The sequence below is a fragment of the Diospyros lotus genome, chromosome 9 (genome assembly GCF_014633365.1).
Source record: "Diospyros lotus cultivar Yz01 chromosome 9, ASM1463336v1, whole genome shotgun sequence".
Classification (NCBI taxonomy): domain Eukaryota; kingdom Viridiplantae; phylum Streptophyta; class Magnoliopsida; order Ericales; family Ebenaceae; genus Diospyros; species Diospyros lotus.
This window is the reverse complement of record NC_068346.1, coordinates 34,397,100-34,419,481: the sequence shown is the minus strand read 5'-3', so window position 1 is coordinate 34,419,481 and position 22,382 is coordinate 34,397,100. Positions and strand designations below refer to the sequence as shown.

At 35.9% G+C, this 22,382-nt stretch overlaps 1 protein-coding gene and 1 long non-coding RNA gene across 5 annotated transcripts in view; one reads left to right on the top strand and one right to left on the bottom strand.

Annotated features, from left to right (window-relative positions):
* The window catches only part of LOC127810557 (protein SUPPRESSOR OF QUENCHING 1, chloroplastic), a 30,001-nt gene extending 8,014 nt beyond the window's left edge, over nucleotides 1-21,987 (bottom strand). For 2 of the 4 annotated variants that reach the window (XM_052350095.1, XM_052350094.1), the window contains exons 1-20: nucleotides 21,572-21,987; nucleotides 20,240-20,340; nucleotides 20,032-20,088; nucleotides 19,846-19,940; nucleotides 18,672-18,771; nucleotides 18,195-18,253; nucleotides 17,862-17,986; nucleotides 17,392-17,524; nucleotides 16,111-16,198; nucleotides 15,871-15,949; nucleotides 15,556-15,616; nucleotides 15,352-15,427; nucleotides 14,740-14,850; nucleotides 8,433-8,528; nucleotides 7,209-7,331; nucleotides 5,102-5,299; nucleotides 2,562-2,666; nucleotides 2,037-2,101; nucleotides 1,242-1,335; nucleotides 884-1,041 (exon numbers count right to left, since the gene is read on the bottom strand). In XM_052350095.1, the coding sequence (XP_052206055.1) occupies nucleotides 884-1,041; nucleotides 1,242-1,335; nucleotides 2,037-2,101; nucleotides 2,562-2,666; nucleotides 5,102-5,299; nucleotides 7,209-7,331; nucleotides 8,433-8,528; nucleotides 14,740-14,850; nucleotides 15,352-15,427; nucleotides 15,556-15,616; nucleotides 15,871-15,949; nucleotides 16,111-16,198; nucleotides 17,392-17,524; nucleotides 17,862-17,986; nucleotides 18,195-18,253; nucleotides 18,672-18,771; nucleotides 19,846-19,940; nucleotides 20,032-20,088; nucleotides 20,240-20,340; nucleotides 21,572-21,929 (2,282 nt within the window). In that variant the 5' untranslated portion in view covers nucleotides 21,930-21,987. The remainder of the gene's footprint in view (nucleotides 1-883; nucleotides 1,042-1,241; nucleotides 1,336-2,036; nucleotides 2,102-2,561; nucleotides 2,667-5,101; nucleotides 5,300-7,208; nucleotides 7,332-8,432; nucleotides 8,529-14,739; nucleotides 14,851-15,351; nucleotides 15,428-15,555; nucleotides 15,617-15,870; nucleotides 15,950-16,110; nucleotides 16,199-17,391; nucleotides 17,525-17,861; nucleotides 17,987-18,194; nucleotides 18,254-18,671; nucleotides 18,772-19,845; nucleotides 19,941-20,031; nucleotides 20,089-20,239; nucleotides 20,341-21,571) is intronic. The other 2 variants (XM_052350098.1, XM_052350097.1) reach the window with 2 other exon arrangements.
* LOC127810560 (uncharacterized) overlaps nucleotides 1-22,382 on the top strand; it is a 36,690-nt gene that overhangs the window by 12,195 nt on the left and 2,113 nt on the right. The window lies entirely within an intron of this gene.

Here is a 22,382-nt window from a genome sequence, read left to right as displayed (position 1 = left end):
TATCAATTTGTTACGGTCCAGAGTCTGTGATTGAGTTATAGGGCAATGTAGTTTAGATTATCGCCGCCCTTGCGTGGTCACTCGCCGCTAGTATAGGACAATGTACTTGAACTTCAAGGAAAGGGTTAATCGAAAGATTGTGTTTATGTGTTTTGCTACCCTTGCAACCTATTTTTCCTATTAATCGATAACTGCAAACAGGAGCTTATTGGAGAACTATTTGATCTCTGAGTTTAAGGTACTTAACGTTGAAGGAATATCTTCTTAATACGTTCGTCAACTTCCCTTCCTATTAAAAAAAAAACTAAAATTAAATAACCACCTATCTAAAACTACCCCCATTTTTATGGTTGGAAATGGAGATAACATAGGAAAGTGAGACTGACATAAAAAACTGGAACTAAAAAAGAAACTGCCATAAGAAACTGAAAACTAAACCGCTGCCTCAAAAACTGAAAAATAAACTGCCATAAAAGTTACAATCAAGATAAACAACATTCAGTATAGATGCTTTCACTCCCGTCCCCACCCAAGGAATATATGAAATAAAAAGATGAAAATATCTTCATCTCTGTATGAATTGATCTTGTGAAAATCTATATGCCCATGCATGGTCTGATATTTATGGAACGGAAAGCTATCATCCAAAATGAATTATGAAACATTAAATATTAGCAACAAAAGGTTTTAAACATGGATAAAACTGAACTGATGAAAGTTTAACACAGTCATAGCAATAACGATATTCACTGGTTAGATCTTTCAAATCATAAAGCAATTTTTTTGCAAGAAACTCTGGAAATATATCAAGATCTCATATGAAAAAGTAGAGAAGCAAATAAAGCTAAATCAGAACTGGAGATCATCACACTCCATATATTACCTTGAACCATTCAAGTTTCTTTCATAACCATCACCACTAAAAGCTCTTGTAATCCCATTTGGTGTACTATGTTCCCAAATCTGATGCTGTCCAGCCATTGCAATGTAAACAATCTCTTTGACTGGATCATAGCAGATATCCCATGGAGAATTAAGAAGCTGAAAGAATGATATAGAAGTTTCTGATTAGAAAGATGCCTATCTGGGCACCTGGCATGCAATTTGAATTTTACATTGAGATTACACTAGGGCATCCTGTTAGCAGGCATCTACTAAATAAAAAACAAGCGGCCTTTGTTCATATTTATTGCAATCTAAGAGACATCAGAAGATTCAAAATTCATGTTGTTTATTCTTGCCTGAGCAGTGCCTTTCCCTCCCCCTCTGTAGTCAGATCCTTTGATTCCGTTTCCAGCAACAGTCTTCACCATCTCTTTGACAAAATCAATCACCCTACAAAGACAAGTTAAGAAAATATAAATGCATGTTACACCATAGGAAACCATGGTAAACAGTACAATCCACTCCCCCCACCCAAAAAAAGGAATATGGCTCCCTTGTATGCAAACGTGAAAAACAACCTTGGAAATATTTTTAAAAAAAATTATCCTTCAAGACCTTAAAGTATGCAGAGAACAAGGAGAGGAAATAAAAAACTCAATTGTGTCACTTAGTTTATTTATCAATAAGATTGCCATTTTGTACATTTTTGAATATCTTGCTTTGTGATCATTTCTTTTTTCCACCATGAGACTGTCTAACTCATCACATCTTTTTTTGGAACATATGTTGATCAGGATTTGTTATGCACTTACAGAAGCATCAATCAGGCATTACATACCATGTTGTCAATTTCTGCATTACTTCCTTAAATACACATTTTAACAAGTGCCAACCATAACCAAAATGTCGTTTCCAAAAAATTTATCTTCCATTTTCTTTTTTGTTTGCTTTTCCAGTATTTCAAAACAATTTTTGAATGTCTCTTACATCAATTAAAATGATCATGCCCATGGACCCATATTTGAGGGAAATAATATCAGCAGCTGAAGAAAATAAAGCTGAGAAAAATGCATTACCTTTCTATGATAGTGCTAGTGTAGAGAAAACTAAAACCCAAATCAATTGAATACAAAATTAATTGGCTCAACTACCTTAAAGCATGGTTTTCAGTATCCGCTACATAAAGAAGATTTTTCTTTGCATCATAAGCAAGACCCTGAAACCATAAAAATGTTATATTACTGCACCATACAAACAATTTTTCCTCATGATGAAACAAAGAATGGGAGGCCTTGAAAAGCTCTATAGGCTCTGTTTGTAACTACAAAGAAAACAAAATAACTTATATACATGTAAAAGTACCCAAGGGTTAGAGAAGAGTCATTTTTGCATGTAGTCTTACCCTTGCTTCACAAAAAGTGTTTCCACAATTTAAACCCATGACCATCTAGTCAAAAAGGACAACCTTACCGCTATCACCAAGACTTAACCTCATACATGTAAAATACATGCACATAAATTTTTGTTTTCCTCTCATTTATTTTACCTCATCAATTCCCAGTTCCAAACTTCCCTTAAATGTAAAACAAACTTCAACAAAAGCGAAAATGCAATATTTTAAAGAATAGAAAGCTACGAAAAATCACACAATCTTATAAATTAAACCAGACTCTTACCTGTGGCCGATTGAAAGCAGCATCGTCAAAGTTACCATCTTGGAAACCTTCCTCTCCTGTGCTCCCAACTTGGACAATAAAATTCCCATCCAAGTCGGTTACCACCTAAGGTCAAGATGAACAAGATGATAAAATCCCAAATCCGGGTATTCTTGAATGAAACTGACCTTGTGCACAACTAGACATCGTAAAGAAGAAGAAAGAAAGAAAAAAATTCTGCATGTCACAAATTCTTGGCAGATTCTAAAGCTTAAACTGTTTAGAAAAGATAGCTTCAAATCTAAAAACCATCGAGGGTTAACCAGCCTCTAAGAAAATCCTAACACGGAGAGGATTTTGGAAGCCAAGAATTCATGTTTGGTCAAATTGGGACAACACAATTTTTGTTTTTTTTTTTTTTTTTTTCTATTTTTTGTTTCCTCCTCAAATGTTAAATTTTCCTATATCACAGGTTCTGAATGCCATGGACCTAGAGAAGTGGTATTTTTTTTTCACCTTGTTGGGTTGCATTGGGTCATCCCAACGTCAGTTTTGGACTTCTGGTCTGCTTGGGGCACTGACTTTCCTCTCCTGAAGCATTGCACTCCTGTAATCTTCTTCTTCTATTATGTGGAACTTGTGCAGGGAGAAGAATAGTACAGCCTTTCAAGGCATGGAGCTTTCCGTACATTTCCTTAAGGGCACTATTCTCCACTTTGTTTCCTCAGGTTCAGCTTACTTTTTTAGTTCTTTCTTCTGCTGATTGTCTAGATGAGATATTTTAGCTTCAGGATCCTTTTTTTCTTTTTTTTTTTTTCCTGAGCTTGAGGGTTTGTACAAGTTTACTTCTTTGGCATCCCTTTTAAACCTATGTTCCCTTAGCAGAAACAAATAGATATGTTCACTTGGGAAATTGGAATGAAAGTTTGTCGAAAAAGAGGTAGAAAGGGACCAAAAAAAAAAACTTGGTGGGAAATCCTTAGAAATGACACGTGATATAATAGCCTTACAAAAGATATGACCATGAATAAAAATGATTGGAGAGCTAGCTTGTGATGAAGATAATGACTTATGAAATTGGTATGTATGAAAATATGTCATTTTCCCTTGAAAGGTGAATGTTTTAGCATAAAATATAATCATTCCCAAGAAAAAAAAAATATTAATTTCCTTTATGTGGAAAAGGTTTATTAGTTCAAAATGCTTACCAAGAAAAGTGAGTTGCATAGAAAGACTTGCACTCTTGTAAAATTAGCAGAATTTAGACCACTACACCCACAATGTGAAACAGAAAAGTAATAAAAATCCACTGCAAATTAGAACAACTTTAAATGTTAAGGATTCTTTAAAGGAACTAAACATATATACTCTAGACTTGAGAGGTAAAGTTCAGTAGCAAATATCCTACAAGGGAGGTTGCAAAGCTTAAAAAAATGTAGAATTGCAAGACAGGCATGACAAGATAAGGATTTTATGATGTTAGATTGGACTGGTATATTGTCCGCATAGGAATTGGAGGAAAAGGTAACCTCATAAAATTGCAAGGAAATACATGATAGAATATAAATGAATCTAAATGATATAAGGGCCATTAATAGAGATGGTGAAATGGGATTCACAGTGAATGACAAGTAATTGGGACATGCCTACATCAAGTTGACGTGATCTTAGGCAGATAACAATCTAGAAAGGAGAAAGAAAGATAATATGAAAAGAAAAAACTTACCAGTGACAGTATGCAATTCGAAGAATTATGGAATAGGGAACAGTTGTGCATTAGCCTAAATTGAATCTTTCAAAATTGCAATATTAAATAAAGTACAACATATGATAATGACATTTTTGCCGTCAGATTTTGACAAATGTTGATGTAAACACTGATAAGATGAGAACATCCTATAAAAGGAGACTGCAGCTAGAGGTTACAGGGAATTTTATGTGACTGCATGTCACAGCTGGTGACTCGGGCTGGCTAGTTGATTTAGAATTAATCAGCGATGGCAGTAATGAAGTGGGTAGAAAGAAAGGAAGAGAGAAAGAGCAAGGGAAAACAGAGGAATTTAGAGAGAAAGAGAGTGAGGGAGAGATTCTGATTACTATTGATATTCTCGTTAACGGACCCAAAGGGTCTAGGAAGGATATATAGGCCTCTTAACATGGACGTAGCCATAGAGGATTCCTTCCCCTAAGCGGTTATAACAACCATTTTGTCCTATTCTAGCCCTTACACGTGGACCTCTTCTGGAATATTCTCTATAACAAACTATTACAGCTGGAAATTAAACAATAGTCATAATAAGCAGTAACATAATCTAAAGCAAGCAATTTCAGTATGCAAATGAAAGAAAATCAGGGAGTAATATCGCCGTGTGTGACACTGCACTTCATTCAAAACAAAACTGACTAGTAAGGTCAGCAATATACAAGTGTTAGTAACAATAGAAGCTGTATTTCAAGTTATAGCAAGTATATAATTTTCAAACAAGGAATCAAACATGCACTAAAAATGTATTTTACTCTAGTGAACTTCTGAGAGAGAGAGAGAGATAGAGAGAGATTACTATTCTGTTATGGTTACTGTCAGAAATGAAGAGTCGGTTATTGAGGACATCAACTGCCAGCTTGCCAGGAAACTTCAAGGGAGAGGTCAATAAAAGGGGATTATTATCCTTCTCCAAACTCAAGGGAATGGGGTTGTTGTTCAACATCTTCTTTTCACCATAGAACAGAAGAGCTGCTTCCACTAAATCATCAAGATCCTAGGGCAGAGAGAGATGGAGAAGGAGAACAACAATTAATTCCATCCATATTTTCAATCAATAACAATACGAGAATTTGTTCTATTAATAAATATGGTGAACAGAAACAAAATGTGAGAAACCATTTACAATGAACAACACCATGGAACTTAAATAAGCAGATCACACCAAAATAAAGGTTAAGAAAACTGATTCAACCAAACTAAGACATTACTATCCAATGTTCACAGAACAGAGACAGACACACCAACTGAAGAATAGATTCAGAAAAGCTCAATGAAAAAATGTTTGATGGTTGCTTGCTTGGATGCTGTAGCACTGCCAGGCTCCCAAACTGCAACTATAGAAAAAGCTTTTACATCTAAAAGAATAGTTGGGTTTCACTCTTCAGATCATGGACTTCGTGAATTCAGAAAGAAGGGGCTATTTGGTCCCCAGAAGACATGCATAAAACAGAATATAGTATCCGATTCTATATTGCCAACTCAAAATTGTTTTATGCTTCTTGATTGAAACAAAGAAAGGTTTAAATGTAATTCAAGCTTCAGGTTTTAATTTTCCAAAACCGTTACTCATCGTCAAACAGTTTCTGATCAAATTGTTGTTTATCATGGTAAAATTATAACTATCCTAACACATAAGATAGCTTCACCCTCATTCATAAATCTTCCTATAATAGGAAAAGTATATATGATGAAAACAAAACACCTTCATTCATAAATATTCCATAACAGGAGAAGTATAAATGATGAAAATAAAAAAAATAATAATGAGTCAGTTACTTTTACATTTTCTCTCAGGCTATAAAAACAAGAGAAAATCAAACAAGAAATGAGAAAAAGAGAATCACTGGATCAAGATTATTGAAACAACTATCTTGTATTATTTCATATTTGTCATCTAGAAAGCAGATATCGGTTTCATCCACAATAGTCAAGTGCACCACTTTCAGAATTTGAATAGTTTTATGTACATATCTTGTGATTAATGTTATTTACTTAGCTTTATGAACTTACAAGTCATAACCTTGTCAACATCACAAATTACTTTTGGGCCTTTCATATGCGTCACAGTTGCATAAATCACAGTTATTAATTTTTATTAGCCTCATCTCAGTTGCTTGGACTGTTTTGTGATATCATGTGTTTAGATTAAGAAAAATCTAATATGATGTTTGACAACTAAATCAATTGCCCAAGTGATCAAGAATATGAACACTTAAAGAGTAACTAAGTGTACCTGGTTTGTATTTAGGTTGGTGATTCAAACAAGTCACTTCCACCTGAACTCAGACAGTCAAACATCCTGTCTCTTTTGTGGCCAAATCAATTGCCCATGTGATTAAGAATATAAACACTTAAAAGAGTAACCAGGTGTACTTAGTCTGTATTTAGGTTGGTGATTCAAACAAAAGTCACTTCCACCTGAACTCAGACAGTCAAAGTCTCTTTCATGGCCTCAAATGTTGGCATATTTTCATCTTTTTCAACTAGTAGTCTCAATTATAGGATTTTTCAAAGGAAAAGAAAATAATATTTCATCTTGGTACAAAAATCTTAACTAAAAACCTAAGCAAATATATATATATATATATATACACACACAACAAAATAAGTAATTCTAGTTTCAATTCCTCCCTTTTCCTTACCAATCATCTCCATCTTTCCTTTTCTTTCCTCTTGATTATTCTAAGTTCCAGAAATAGGCTTAGCATTCCCACCATTTTATTAGATGCCCTTGAACAGAGCAACAAGAAGAAGATAGCAAATAGTAACCACATTATAGAAATGAAGCATCATCAGCATTACAATAAGATATTATTGCATAAATACTTTTAAACATAACTCAAAGATCTGATCATAACAAACCTATCTCCTATTTAACACTAGTTACAGAATGATAAAAGTACCTTCCGACGACCTTCACCTGATATTTGTGCAAGGAGCTTACCACTGGGCCCAACAATAGCAAATGTAGGCCAGGAATTAATCCCTAGCTCCCGCCACAAGTACATATCCCCATCATTGACAACCTAGAGTTTGAAATAGTAAAAATTACCCCCCATTTGGTATTTTTAAAGGAGAAACCCTCATAATAAAGCACCGGAATACAAAATAAACAAGGGTTTTTGACCCCAAAAAATTTTGATGCAAAAAGAAACTCATGCTATTAAAATTCATGCACAGAAGAAGTCTAGATAACGACTTCCACAATGTCCTCCTTTTGACTACAGTTAGTTTATTGTTTCTTTCTCATGGTAAGGGAATGCTAGTCTACAAACATGGCGACTAATTAATCACTACAAAAACCTTCTCAAAAATTAAAACACTTTCCATATTCATTCATTGGAAGATCCAATGTATGCTATTTTTGAATGCCACCACAAGAACCCCATACTGCACCAATTGTCTACAATGGCAAATATACAAATAGCTTACATTTTAATGTATTATGTACCCTACCAGATGAACAAATAGAAAACCAGAAAGGGGGCAAACCTGTGCTTCTGTACCATAGGAATATGGGATAAATCAATGCAAGTAAAATGAAAAAAACTATCTTCTATGCATGGACAAAAAGACAGGAATAGGATACACTGCACCAGAGCACATATTTTATGGGTAGAAAATTGCCTGGTCTACCTGGAAAATTAACTTCATTATGGTCAAAGGTTAGGAAAATTAGTTTACGCTTTAATGTACTACACATACCAGCAGATGAACTAGAATATCAGCAAATCTGTGCTTCTGTACCATGGGAATATGAGAAAACTTAATGCAGGTAGCATAAACAACAAATCCCCTATGTATTGACAGAAAACAGGAATAAGAAATAAACTGCATCAGAGCACATATGTTTATAGGTAGAACCATAGAAAATATACTGATAGATGGTCAAAATGTCATTGAAAGTCACATGAGACAGAGAATATGCCAACATCAAACTAGGTTATTAATAATTAGACAGCCCAATGGTGGGCCATATATACAAAGCCCCTGGAGGAATATATGAACTAATAGGAGAATAATTGTTGCCAGAAAAAGAGAAAAACCGCACCTGGCTACATAACACCAAAAATAATTTAGAAAACTTCAAGATACTACTGGTATATCACTCAAAGTGCATAGCTTACTGGGTGAGTGATTCCATAGCGCAGGACAGCATTCCTGATGGCTTCTAAATCTTTCTCATTATCAAACTTTGCAGAATGCACTCCAACAACCATGAACTGCATACATAATCATATGGTCACCTACATGCAGAAAAAATATGAAACAATGAAAATTGAAGAAAATAATTGAAATGTGCATACTCCATGGGAATATTTTACTGCAGCTTGCTGTGGACATGATCAGTTTTCTCCTGCATGTAATCTTTTGACCAAAACTTGACAATTCTCACCCCATTATTTCTTTAATTGATTATGTAGTTTTCACCATTGAAAAACATTGATACTTGGAGCAATGGTAAAAGACTGCTCCATGTTCAAACCACAGGAACACTCAGGGCTAGACTGCATATACCTCACCCTCCTGGACCCACATTGGCAGGAGTTTTGTGCAATCTGCCTTTTGAATTTTTACTCTTTTGAGACAACACTTATTATGCAAAAGGTTGGAAAATGAGTCACACATTGCCTACCTAACAAAAGCTATGTAGCTCCTCTCTTTCTTTTAAATCAAAAGCTACTTGGTACTTTGTTCATAATTGTTTGCTTCTTGCATGATTCATAACTCAAACAAGTAAAATTGTAGAACACTCAGTTACGTACAAAGCAATAGGATTTTAAACGTGCCATGGGAATAATCAGGTGACATACATAGGAAATAAAGCATTCAAGAACATGAAACTCTATACACCTTCTGCAGAAAAAATAGGGAGAAGAACTCATTGAACTTTATTGAATCCGAGTAGGGTATTTATACAAGTACAAAATGCTATCTCCTAGAAATCAGGAATAAATTCAAATTTAGATAACCATAACTGATATTTAAACTGCTGTAACTAATATTTGAAATGCTGAATTATCCTCCTTTTCAAGCTGTGCTTTATCATTTCCTTGAATTTTGGAGCTTATCTTATCTTCTAGGCTGCTTCATTTAAATCTTGAATTCTTTCAACCACCCTATCTTTTCCTTTTCAAACTTCAATATCCAATTTGCCATTTCCGATAATCTTCTCAAAATCTCTACACTCCCCCTCAAGCTGGGCTGAATATATTATTTAGACCAAACTTGTAGCTTAAATCTTCACATATTTTTCTCGGCAAGGCTTTAGTGAGAATATTTGCAACTTGATTGTTGGTAGGTGTATAGGTAAGCTGGAATACCCCTTCTTCCAACTTCTTCTTAATGAAATGCCTGTCAATTTCCACATGTTTTGTTCGGTCATGATGAACAAGATTCTTAGCAATGCTAATAGTAGATTGATTGTCACACAATACCTTTACTGGTCTAGCAACATTTGTTTTCAAGTCTTGTAGTAATCTTCTCAGCCATATTCCTTCACAAAATCCTTGAGCCATAGCTCTAAACTCAACCTCAACACTGATTCTAGAGACCACATACTGTTTTTTGCTACGCCAAGTAACCAGATTTCCCCACACAAGTGAGTAATATCCGAGGGTTGACCTCCTGTTGAGAATTGAGTAAGCCCAATCAACATTACTATATACTTCCACCTCTCTGTTTGTTGTTTTCCTGAACATCAAACCTTTACCTGGAGTTAACTTTAGATACCTTAGAATGCGATACACTGCTTCCATGTATTCTTCTTTAGGATCATTCATGAATTGACTCACAATACTAACAAAAAATCCTATATCTGATCTAGTGTGTGACAGGTATATAAGTTTTCCCACCAGTCGTTGATATCTCCCTTTATTAACTGGAATACTTTCCTTGCCAATATCTAACTTTGTAGTAGATTCCATGGGAGTGTTCGCCAGTTTGCAACCCAACATACCTATCTCATTTAGGAGATCTAAGATATACTTCCTCTGAGAGACTGAAATTCCATCTTTTGACCTTGCAACTTCCATACCTAAGAAATATCTTAGGTTTCCCAAATCTTTAATCTCAAACTACTTTGCAAGAACTTCTTTGAGGCATCTTATTTCAAAAATACCATTTTCTGTGACAATGATATCGTCCACATAAACTATAAGAATAAAAATTTTACCTCCTGAAGAATGTTTGACGAAGAGGCTGTGATATGCTTGGCATTGACCATATCCATGCTTCTTAACTGCCTTTGTGAATCTTTCGAACCAGGCTCTAGGAGACTATTTGAGTCCATAAAGTGATCTCTTTAGTCTACATACCTTGTTTTTTGTAATGTTAGTTTTGAATCCAGGAGGAATGTCCATGTAAACCTCTTCTCTTCTAGGTCTCCATTTAGAAATGCATTCTTCACATCTACTTGGTGGAGAGGCCAATCCAAATTTGCAACTAGGGAAAGCAATATTCTGATGGTATTTAGCTTAGCCACTGGGGTAAATGTCTCTTTGTAATCAATACCATAAGATTGCGTGAAGCCTTTCGCCACAAGTCGGGCCTTATATCTTTCAATTTGCCCATCTTCTCTATATTTCATTGTAAACACTCATTTGCAGCCCACAAGATATTTTCCAAATGGTAAGTTTGTAATATCCCAAGTCTTGTTCTTCTCCAAGGCTTGAATTTCCTCAAAAACAACTTTCTTCCACCTTGGGTGTTGAAAGGCTTCCTGAATATTGTTAGGAACTTGCACCTTGTTCATACTTGAAACAAATGCACTGAAGCTAGGTGAGAGACCCTTATGTGATATATAGTTTTGAATTGGGTGTTGTGTGCATGATCTAACACCCTTTCTCAATGCTATGAGCCAATTAAGTTCATCATCAATAGGTTTATCATTGGAATTACCTTCACTTACCCTCAGATTCGAGTCAGTGTCTTGGTTAGTCCTAAGACATGTTCGTTGTTCAATCCCTTCTTGATTAGGCTTCCTCCGAGAGTAAACTTGAAGTTCATTCGTATGGGGATGAGAAGGATGGTGATTGGTGGAAGGATTTGGATCAGGTTGTGATGGCTGTGAACTTGAATTGGATGGATCGGGTTGTTGCTGCTGCTGTTGTTGGCTAGAAATGGAAAGGATGTGCCAAAACTGATATTCTTGAGAATTATTTAGAGTGTTCTCCCCTGAATAGCAGTTTTGGGATAATAGGGCTGATTTTCTAAAAAGGTTACATCCATTGAAGTGAAAAACTGCTTATATTCGAGGGAATAACATTTGTAACCTTTTTTATGAGGAGAGTAGCCAAGGAAAATGCATTGATGGATTTAGGGTCAAGCTTGCTACGAAATTGGTGATGGACATGGACAAAGGCAAAACAACCAAAGACCTTTAGAGGAATGTGTGAGAGAACCCGAGAGTGTGGGAAAGATTGAAGAAGGAATTGACTTGGTGTTTGGGGGTTGAGAGTCCGTGAGGGCAATCTATTGATGAGATAGGTGGCCGTAGGAATGGCTTCACCCCAAAAGTGTTTAGGGACATTAGAAGAAAACAAGAGTGATCTGACCACTTCTAAAAGATGTCGGTTCTTACATTCAGCAACCCCGTTTTGTTGGGGTGTATCAACACAAGAGCTCTGATGAATAATGCCCTTATTTGAGAGATAGTCTCCAAGGATTGAATTGAAGTATTCCTTGGCATTATCGGTTCTCAAGATTTGAATCTTGGCATGAAATTGACTTTGAATCAACAACAACAACATATCCAGCTTTTATACCATTATGTGGGGTCGGCTATATGAATTCTAGACTTCTATGTGGGTTACGCCCCAACAGATAGTTTGTCTAAAATTCATAGTTGGATCTGACTAGGTTTTATGCTGGTTATTGGCTACCTAACGCAACCCTCCTCCTTTATCCGGACTTAGGACCGACAGTGGATAACATCCCCTGGCGGAGTAATGGTGAAATGAAGTTTCAACACCATCTTCATATGGAGAAATTTCATGAGATGGTGGTCAATAAAGATAATTGATATAGTTGTGTTCCATCACTTTGAATCATTGAATTAAAATTCTGGAAAATTTGATTGGCTTCAAATTTTTCTTTCATAAGAAATACCAAAGCAAGACGCGTATGATTATCAATAAAAGATATAAACCAACGAGAACCAGTAACATTTTTGACTTGAGAGGGCGCCCACACATCACTATGAATCAAAGAAAAAGGATAGGATGTTGTGTGAATTTGGCTAGGATAGCTGTTCTGAATATGTTTAGAATATTGGCAGATTTCACATTGAAACAAATGTGAATCTTTATTCTTAAACAATGAAGGAAACAATTTCTTAAGATAGACAAAATTGGGGTGTCCTAACCTATAGTGCCACAACATAATTGCACCATTATTATCATAATGAAAATTAGAGGGACAAACAGAACATTCTATGGAGAAGCAATTGTTATGATGAATTTGTTTGCTCTAGAGGTCATTCTTTTTTAGGAGATAAGAGTCCCGAACATGCCTTAGCACTACCAATCGTCATCCCCGAAGTCCGATCCTGAAATTTACACAAATTAGTTGAGAATTTGGCCACACAATTATGATCAGTAGTGAGTTTACTGATTGACAATAGATTACAATCTAAATTAGGAACCAAGAGAACATATTTTAGGACAAGATCCTTGGATAGAGCTATAGAACCTGTCCCTACTACCCTTGACAGGGAACCATCTGCAATCTTTACAGTCCAATTTTCATCACAAGGTTTAAAGCTTGTTAATAGCTTGATATTTCCAGTCATGTGTTTAGATGCTCCTGAGTCAATAATCCACAGCTGATAATTCACTTTTAGCAGTGAAAACACTTAGGAAATTACCTCTGTGGGCTACTAGAGGCAACTACTGAAGGCTGAGTGGTTTGTGACTACCCAAACATTTATTTCAGCCATTCCATCTATTCCTTGCTGAAAAAAATTGGTTTTGAGGCTGTAGTGGTCTCCTCCATAGAGGCTGCATTGCCTCGATTTTTCCTTTCATGAGTTGGCTTCTAATCTACTGGTTTGTCGTGTATTTCCTAGCAGGTGTCCCTTGTATGACCTGTTTTATGACAGTGATCACACCAAGGACGCCCCTTTTTTTTGTTTGATTGGTTGTTGAGTTCCCTGAGTGGTTAGGGCTGAATTTTCCAGACTTGGGGTGGCCGTTTTCAGCATTGTCTTCATCTTGCTTTGCTCTTGACGTCCTTCAGAAAAAGCCTCCTGAATGCTTGGTTAGGGGTTTTGTACCTAGAATTCTCCCTCTCACTCCATCTAGGTTTTTGTTCAAAACCTATAAGGAACTTGTATAATCTCTTTTTTTCAACAATCTGTTTGTATTTGGCTAAATCTTATGAACACTTCCACTAGATTGTATCAAACTTATCCAATTGAAGCCAGTACTTGTTGAGTGAATTAAAGTACTAGGTAACATGGGATTCTCCCTGCCGCAGATCATCAAGCATGCTTTCAATCTCAAACAACTCCGAAGTATTTTCAACATGTGAGTAAGCCTCCTTAACAACTGCCCAGATATCTTGTGCAATGTCATATAACAAAAAAATCTCACCAATTTCATTAATCATGGAGTTAATAAGCCAAGATATTACCATGTTATTTTCAGATTTCCATATCCGGAACTTTGGGTCTTCCTACCCTGGTTTGCCTGTAGCTCCAGTTAGGTAGTAATCCTTCCCCTTTCCGCAAATGAACATCATGACAAATTGGGACCATTGAAGGTATTTATGCCCGTTCAACTTGTGACTAGTGATAGTTAACATATTGTTGTCAACGGCTCCCGTGCTATTGGTTGGACAGGGGATGATCTCCAAAGACAGATTTCTTTTCCTGGCCGTGTTGTGATTCGCAGATCTTAAGGTTGCAGGAGTGAAGGATTGAAACGTGGATAGCGTGGCAGTCACTGCCTAGGTGTGGCAGTTGCTGCCCTGGGTTTAACAAAAGAGAAGGGTTTTTTTCTGCTCTGATACCATGCAGAAAATATTAGGGAGAAGAACTCATTGAACTTTATTGAATCCAAGTAGGGTATTTATACAAGTACAAAATGCTATCTCCTAAAAATTAGGAATAAATTCAAATTTAGATAACCATAACTGATATTTGAACTGTTGTAACTAATATTTGAAATGCTGAATTATCTTCCTTTTTCAAGCTTTATCATTTCCTTGAATTTTGGAGCTCATCTTATCTTCTAGGCTCTTTCATTTAAATCTTGAATTCTTTCAACCACCCTATCTTTTCTTTTTCAAACTTAAACATCCAATCTTCCATTTCCGATAATCTTCTCAAAATCTCTACACCTTCTCACCATCAATTTGATGAAAACAGAATCCAGCTTGAAAGAAAAATAACAAACAGATGAACATGCTTAAAATAAAAGATTTCGATCTTACTGGCATATCTTTGTATTTTTTCTCCAAAAACTCTAGATCTGGCAGGACATGCATGCAATTTATACAACAGTAGGTCCAAAAGTCCAGAAGAACAACTTTTCCTTTCAAATCCTGTTCAAACAAAGAAATGGTTTTAAACAAGGAGTATAGCGTAATGCTTGTTGCAATATGTATAGCTGCATCCTGAAGAACATTGGAGAAAATGAGAATACTACAATCAATATGTAACAACAATGATTTTTCATGACAGGGAAATGTACATTTATGAAAATTGTTTCATGTCTTAACTAATTTGCTGTCATCATGTAAAATAGAGGTGAAAATGAATGAGAAGAAAATATGTCAGGATGTTATTTTCAGGTAAGGGTATATACTTGATCCATGAAGCTTAAATCCATCATCTTATGATGCATCCAGAAGTCAATAATACTATAAGTTCATCAAAATTCAAAAGTCCAAGAAACATTTCAACTCATAACCTAAGATGAATGAGCACAAATAAGTAGACAAAACTAGAGAATAGAGAATCAAGGGAGACAACACAGGGAACCTAAAGTATTCCACACAACAAAAATCACTGCTCAGAAATCCAAAACTAAGTAACTGATTTACCCTGCCTAGCTTAAGGGGAGGTGTATTTAGCCAATCAAGTTTTGATGGAAACTCTGGCACAATACGAGCAGTCCCCCTTGCCAACAAAAAGAAAAAGAAAAAGAAAAAAAAAACAAATCAACAACAAATTAGCCAAAAGAAGAAAAACTCAATTATGAAATCTAATTTTCAAATATAAGAACAGGAACAAGGGAACTCACTGACCCGGTTTCCAATTCAGATATATAGTTCACAAATTGTTGAACTCTAGCAGAATGGGGTAAACCTGTAACCGGTATACATAGGAATACATCAAATTTTTTTACAAGTCCATGAAGATTTCAAATGGCTAATACATAACGAAAGAACTGGAATATTTCATTTGAATATTTGTCTAGACAAACAATTGTCCATATAGAATGTTACCAGGCAAGAAAACATTTGTGGAACTGAAAGCAAAGATAGAATTACAAGCAGAAGTAGAGGGAAAAAAAGCAATGAGAATATAACTCAAGAAAATGTCATCAGGATCATCAGTACCTTTATTCTGTACAAAAGAGGGTTTGACTACTCCAAATAGCAAGTTCCAAATGGCCTTTGGAGATGCATATTGCATTGCCTGCAAAGTAGTAGCACTCCAAGGAATATTAAGGATTTAGAAATCAATAAAAAAAGATATCTTATTAAACTAACTCAACAAGGGAAAAAGAGGATATGAGTCTCAAGACAAAATCGAAATACTTAGACCCTCCATATTTCTTTCCATTTGCATACTCATACCTTCCAGTTAGTAATCGTGAAAATGAAACAAGAGATAGCAACCCCCAGACTTCCATATCTTAAAATATCTCGACGAGAACCCTGCAATCTGTCAATAAATTATGTCTGCAACTGAAAACTACTTGTTCTGAACTACATATCCCATATAATTTCCTCAAAAGTTCCACACTGCTACCTCATGTATTTATGAACTCTAAATAAACACCACAATTAGTAGAAGCAGATATTTTTTGTTAAATTGTTGGAGACAGCTTATAAGAGTGAAAGTCATCATCAATTTGCTGCAATGTTAAGCCTAATAGGTCATGAAAAAGAGCATGGATTCATATTCATTCCTGGACAGAAAGATAAAAGGAAAAGCTATAGGATAAGAATTGGTCTTAAGTCCATATTCATAGAACCATAGACGAGGTTCATGAGTTTAGATACGAATATGGAAAACGGAAAGAACCAATAACGAGAAACAGTAAACATAATTACAAACCCTAGAAAATGGAAGGTTTCGAAGACATGAAATTTAAGCAAGCAATGAAGGAAAAACCCTTAAAATTCATAATAATTGGAAATTCCAACCAAGAAGAGAATTGTCAAAAAAAAAAAAAAAAGAAGAAAGAAAGCAAAAGCTCCAACCAAGAATCATAAATCAAGAAAATGTATCATGATACACTAGCTTGGATGCTAGCAATTAAAATATGTATTTAAGGAATGACTACAAAGTTAACTTTTTTTTTTTGAGAGGGCGGGGGGGGGAGGGGAGAAGCCATCTCCAAAGACTGGGATTGGCTATCCAAGTTCGCTGCAACTTGAACTCACCAACAAAATTCAGTCGTGATAATTTCAGATGTTAAAATATACATACAGTACCAAGTGTTGGGAACTCTAAAGTAGGTAACATGTGCAAAAAAATGTTTCAGCATCTGAAGTACGCAAGTAAAAAGCTTTGATATCTTACTAAACTAAAAGATGAAACTAATTTGATATCTGAATTCTATGAACACTTATAAATTCTGTAAAGTTTTGCTTAGTTTCTCCATCTAATGCACCAGATTCACCAAGTGTTCACTCTCAAGTTTAAGATTGTATTTCTGGTTAAAGACTCAAACATGTGAACCTGATGCAATTACTTCTTTGCTTTTGAGGGAAAAAGAGACTATATTCATAGACAATAAAAGGTTAACAACATACATATACAAATAAGAGGTTCAAGAGGGATAAACTACAGGCAGCCAATTAATCAAAAGATGAATTGATCAATCATTCGAGATACAGAATCTCTCTTACTCTCCAATTGAGAAGGCCGCATTATTTGAAGAATTTATATCCGGGAATGGCCCACTCTCTCTTCTATCCTTGAGAGGTGGTGGAGACATTTGAGCAGAGGAATTGCCAAGTTGGGGTCCCTGCATCTTCTCGTCTGCAATGGCCACCATCATCATACCTCATTTTTCCACATAATACATAATCCTAACAATTACCAAGCTAATACTGCAAAGAGAATAATAAAGTCAGAGTGAAATGTAGCCTTCCAATCACAAAAGAAAAAAACTACAAACTAAGAAATAGAGACACAATTAATTAATAGTAAAGAATACACTTCAGCATTAATGAGATGAACATTCAAACAATTAGAATGCACATTATAAAAGAAAAAGATCTTACTCATAGTTCTTTAGAAGTGACACATAGCTTCACTATTCCGATTATTGATGGTACATAAAGACATTTGAAATATACATTAGGGAACTACATACTATTTGAAACAGAGCCACCACTAAGTATGTCATCAAGTGAAATACTTCCTATCTCCTGTCTGATAAGTGATGGACCAGCCTTTTTTAGAGTGTCTTCTGACAATGTTGTTGTCACGGCTATACATCTGCAAGAAGAACTTGTTACTGCCACACTTGAAAAAAATATGTTATTGCTACATAAGAAACATAATTTTGGAGCTAAAAAGGCTCGATACATAAAGAATAAATAGATAAATATCTGTGCTGTATCCATAATGATGAGTGGCAACATATCGACATCCACCCACATATCAAGATATTTAAGTAAAATGTGCCTCCAAAGACATATTCTACCTCATCTGCGCAGCTTTAGCAGCCTGCACTCCAGCTAATGCATCTTCAATAACAATACACTGAGCAAATAAGTGCACAAAATTAATGCTTTGATATCACTAAAATTGCAGATAATACAGAAACAAAACTGATCAATGGACCAGAGATCATAATGTTGGGAGTTTAAAGCTATAAAAACAATCACTAGGCTTAATCCCACTAGGTGGGGTAGGCTTAGTCCCATTAGCACACACCCCCAAATTTTTGTCCACAGTAAACCAATATATGGAGAAAATTTTCAGAAACTTTTTTGATTGGAAAATTAACAGTCTTAATCTGTTTTCTGCTTGCAGTTTGACAAAGAAAGAATTTCTCAACTAATAAAGGTAATAATATTGGATGGAGAAATATGCAACTGTAATATCAGTCATATCAATAACTCTTTCAAGAGAGTGAAATGCTCTTGGCATGGATGTCTAGATACATCCACAAATATACCTCACTAGTTGGCACATCCAAAATTTTAGATGCAGATAGAAAAATATCAGGGGCAGGCTTTAGATTCTCAAATGCATCTGCAGACACAATAGCATCAAACCTGTAAAAGACATCAGAATGTGTGTATTATTAGTAAATTTAAGGAGAATAACTGTAACACCATGATTCCTCACCCACACCTGCTAGTTGAAGGTGACTCTTAGGTAAATGGGACCAAGTAATATATCCAAAACCTCCAAGGTAGACTATCGATGCGGAATTTGGGTTGTGACAATAACTAATCCAATGCCATTGTAAATAAGCATATGAGAAAGAACTATTAAGGAAGCACATCAATCTGAGTCATGTCCTCCCCTTAATTTTTTTTTTTTTAAATCTAAAATTACCATATTAACTTGTCCTTATTGTGAAATATCCATGTCTTACGTCTATTTTATGCTTCTTACTCCACCTTGCATCCCACATAACACAAAATATACTTTCATCTTTCAGGCAACAATGACATTGCAAGAATACAAGCTTATAAATGAACTAAACCAGATACATATGCAAAAACTGAGACAAGAACACAAACAACAAGAAAAACAATCACAAACTTTTAATTATCAATTAAAATTAAAAAAAAAAGGTCAAAATATTCAGATGCATTCTTAATCAGGACTTAGAGAAATACTCTCCCTGCAGATAGGCATCAAAATATTTCATTGCTCGTGAGAGTTGAGTTAAACATGATGTTCTCTGAATCAAAAAGGGAATTCTATGTGTTCTAGATAGTGCCACTAAGTTAAGTAGTATGAACTATTACACAATTTGTGAGAACTTGTAAACATTATGCCTTCAAAACCAACAAATTTTTAATTATCAATTAGAATTGATATTGAACAATTTTTATTTTATGTAAGATAGAATTGACTTACAAATTGAAAACATAACAGCAATGGTTTTTGAATATAGCAATAAGAAAATTAGTTCTAAAATAAAGATGGTCTTGCTTTGAAATGATCAACTCTAAGCAATGCTGAAGTTTAAGTGGAAATTATGGAAACAGAGTACTTGGAGTAAAAAGATTTCTCAGTAGTCATCGCAGCAACATATCAAGAACTATTAATCAGACTATTGTATTTAAATTAATATATAATTTGTGAACCAAGGCAAGGTGATTGTATCAGCTTACATTGACACCGGTAAACCTGCAGCGGCTAAATTTGCATCAACCTTGATGCGATCTGCACTAGATGCAACAGCAGCTTTGAGCCCCTTGCTTTTGCACTGTTGCACAACAGCATCATATTGTTAAACCACTTAATGCAGCAGGAAAGTAGAATCATCAGCAAACTTAAAATATCAGACTCCATAATACCTGAGTAATGAGTTCGAGGGCACCAGGGAATCCTATTCCAGAATCTGGTTTTGCATACTACAACAAATGAAGCAACTTTAGGGGTCAACTCCGAGCAGAGAACTGGAAGAGAGCAGGGGAAAAAAAACTACTTTGAAAATATTTTTGGTCTCTGTATTTGTAAGAGTGCTGAGAGGAAAAACAAAGTCAAGCCTGACACTTTAATAACCTTATCTAGATATATCTCAAAAAACCTTTTCTTTGCTGCCTCAGCATTGAATCCTTTGATACCCTTCACAGAAGCTACACCTCCTAAGAAGTTTACTTCGCCTGGGTCATTGTAAGAAAGTTAGATTAAACTACATAACCCATAACATGAAAAGGTAGGAAAGAAAGTTGTGTGTGAGAGAGAGAGAGAACAAAAAGAAAATCCCCAAAGTTCTTGTTATTACTTATACACAGAATTACATGTGAGCTGTGTGCTGTGACGTCAAAAGGCAGCCAAACTCAAAAGAAAAAAACTAGCAAGTGGATTAAGATAATGTGCCACACTAGTGAGAGGATTACGATAATGTATATTTCTTTGCTTATTCGAGAAACATGCTTCATTTAAAAGAAGCGCTTCTCTTTTCTAGATAAAAGATCTAAATGTCTCTAACCCCTTTCTAGTTACTGTTATTGTGTCAATTAACTAGATCAATCAACTGTACCAACAGTTAGGTGCAATAACAACAACAATCACAAGTCTTAATCCCAAAAAAGGAAGTCAATTTTCAGGTACTTCATCTGTCAACTGCATGGTGTCAAGAGAGTGTGAAGTTTCCTTCCACAGCTAACAAATATAAAAGGTAAGAGTGGATCATTCCACGCTATTAATTTAAATCTCGGCTCCGTCAGAAGTTCTTATCAATCAGGAAAATCACAAAGTCAATTCAAAAGCAGTAGAAATTCATTGGATCCAGCATCTCAAGTTTTCAGTATTCTCCTCTGTAGCCCGTGTGTAATGTTCATTATCCAGTAACGACTAATGCAAAGACAGACATTAATTACATATTATTTAATAGGCTCCTCGCCAGAAGATTGATCAAATTGTAAAAAAATTGTTGTTGATGAAATTGCAAGTAAGATTATTATTGCATAGTCCATACCAATAAGAAAAATACAAGCCCTAGGGTACAAATACTTAAACCTGATGCAGCATCCAAACAAATGGTGTAGCTCTGAGGAATCCTAAAGGATTCATTCCAATTAGCATACAGCAGCACCTTAGTGTGGGCGGTAGGGGAGCGAAGGGGTTATGGAGGGTCCCAACCCCATTTAGGCTCCAAAAACATAGACTACGACTAGAACTTAATTAAATTAGCATGGTAATGGATTTTCCTCAAACCTACAACACAATTTAGAAAGATTAATGATGGAACTTCCAGAAGGAAAAAAAAAGAAAGAAAAAGAAAATTCTAGTTTCACGCCTGGTATGAGCCGCATTTTGCAACTGGTGATCAATCTCTTGGTTGGCAAATATTTACTTGAAATTCAAGTTGAGATAGAGAATCGTACATACCAGTGCCCATGAAAGGCACGAAGTCATCAACGGTAACTTCGACCCCCATTTCAGCGAAGACATCGACTGCCGCTCTCCTGGAAAGATCTTCGCTGTTGCAGAGGACCCCGTCCATGTCGAACAACACCGCCGACACCTTCCCCCACTCGCTTCCTGTCTCCGGCACATTCTTCTCCTCCAACTTCACGCACGCCCTAGGGGTCGCAACCGCCGGTCTCCGCCGACGCGGGAGCTGCACCGTCCTCTGCCGCCGCCGAACCAGACAGTTCGGTCTGGAAACCAAGCTCGAGCAGTAGAACAAGGCGGTGAGCTTCGATTCTGAACAACACGGATTCGGAGACAACAGTCTAACCGCCATTCTCTCCCCCTCCCTCTCTCCCTCTAACCTGGCTGTTTCCCTCTCTAAATGTGAGTGGCGGGGAAGGGTTTGCGGTTATATTGAATATTTTTGGACGAAATTGCCCTTTATCTTGTCCCCTATTTGCGTTTGTACCGCCGTTCGGTCACCGTCTTTTCGATATTGTTTAGTCGGGAGAAATATTCGAGGGGTAATCTGGAACGCAATTAATTATTTTAGATGTGCAAAATGAAAATAGTCACAATTAAATCCCAAGTATTCGGTCGAGACCGACCCGAAATGATTAACAGAATGTAGATTTCTAAGCGTTACATTTAGGTTTGGACCCGTTTGGTATAGGTGGAGGGATTTGGATCCGTTTGGTTGAGATCAGAAGGTGGATTGCGTGGTCCACAAGAAAGAAAGCCACATATAATCAAAATTGGGACTTGAAAATTGAAATTTCATGTGGTT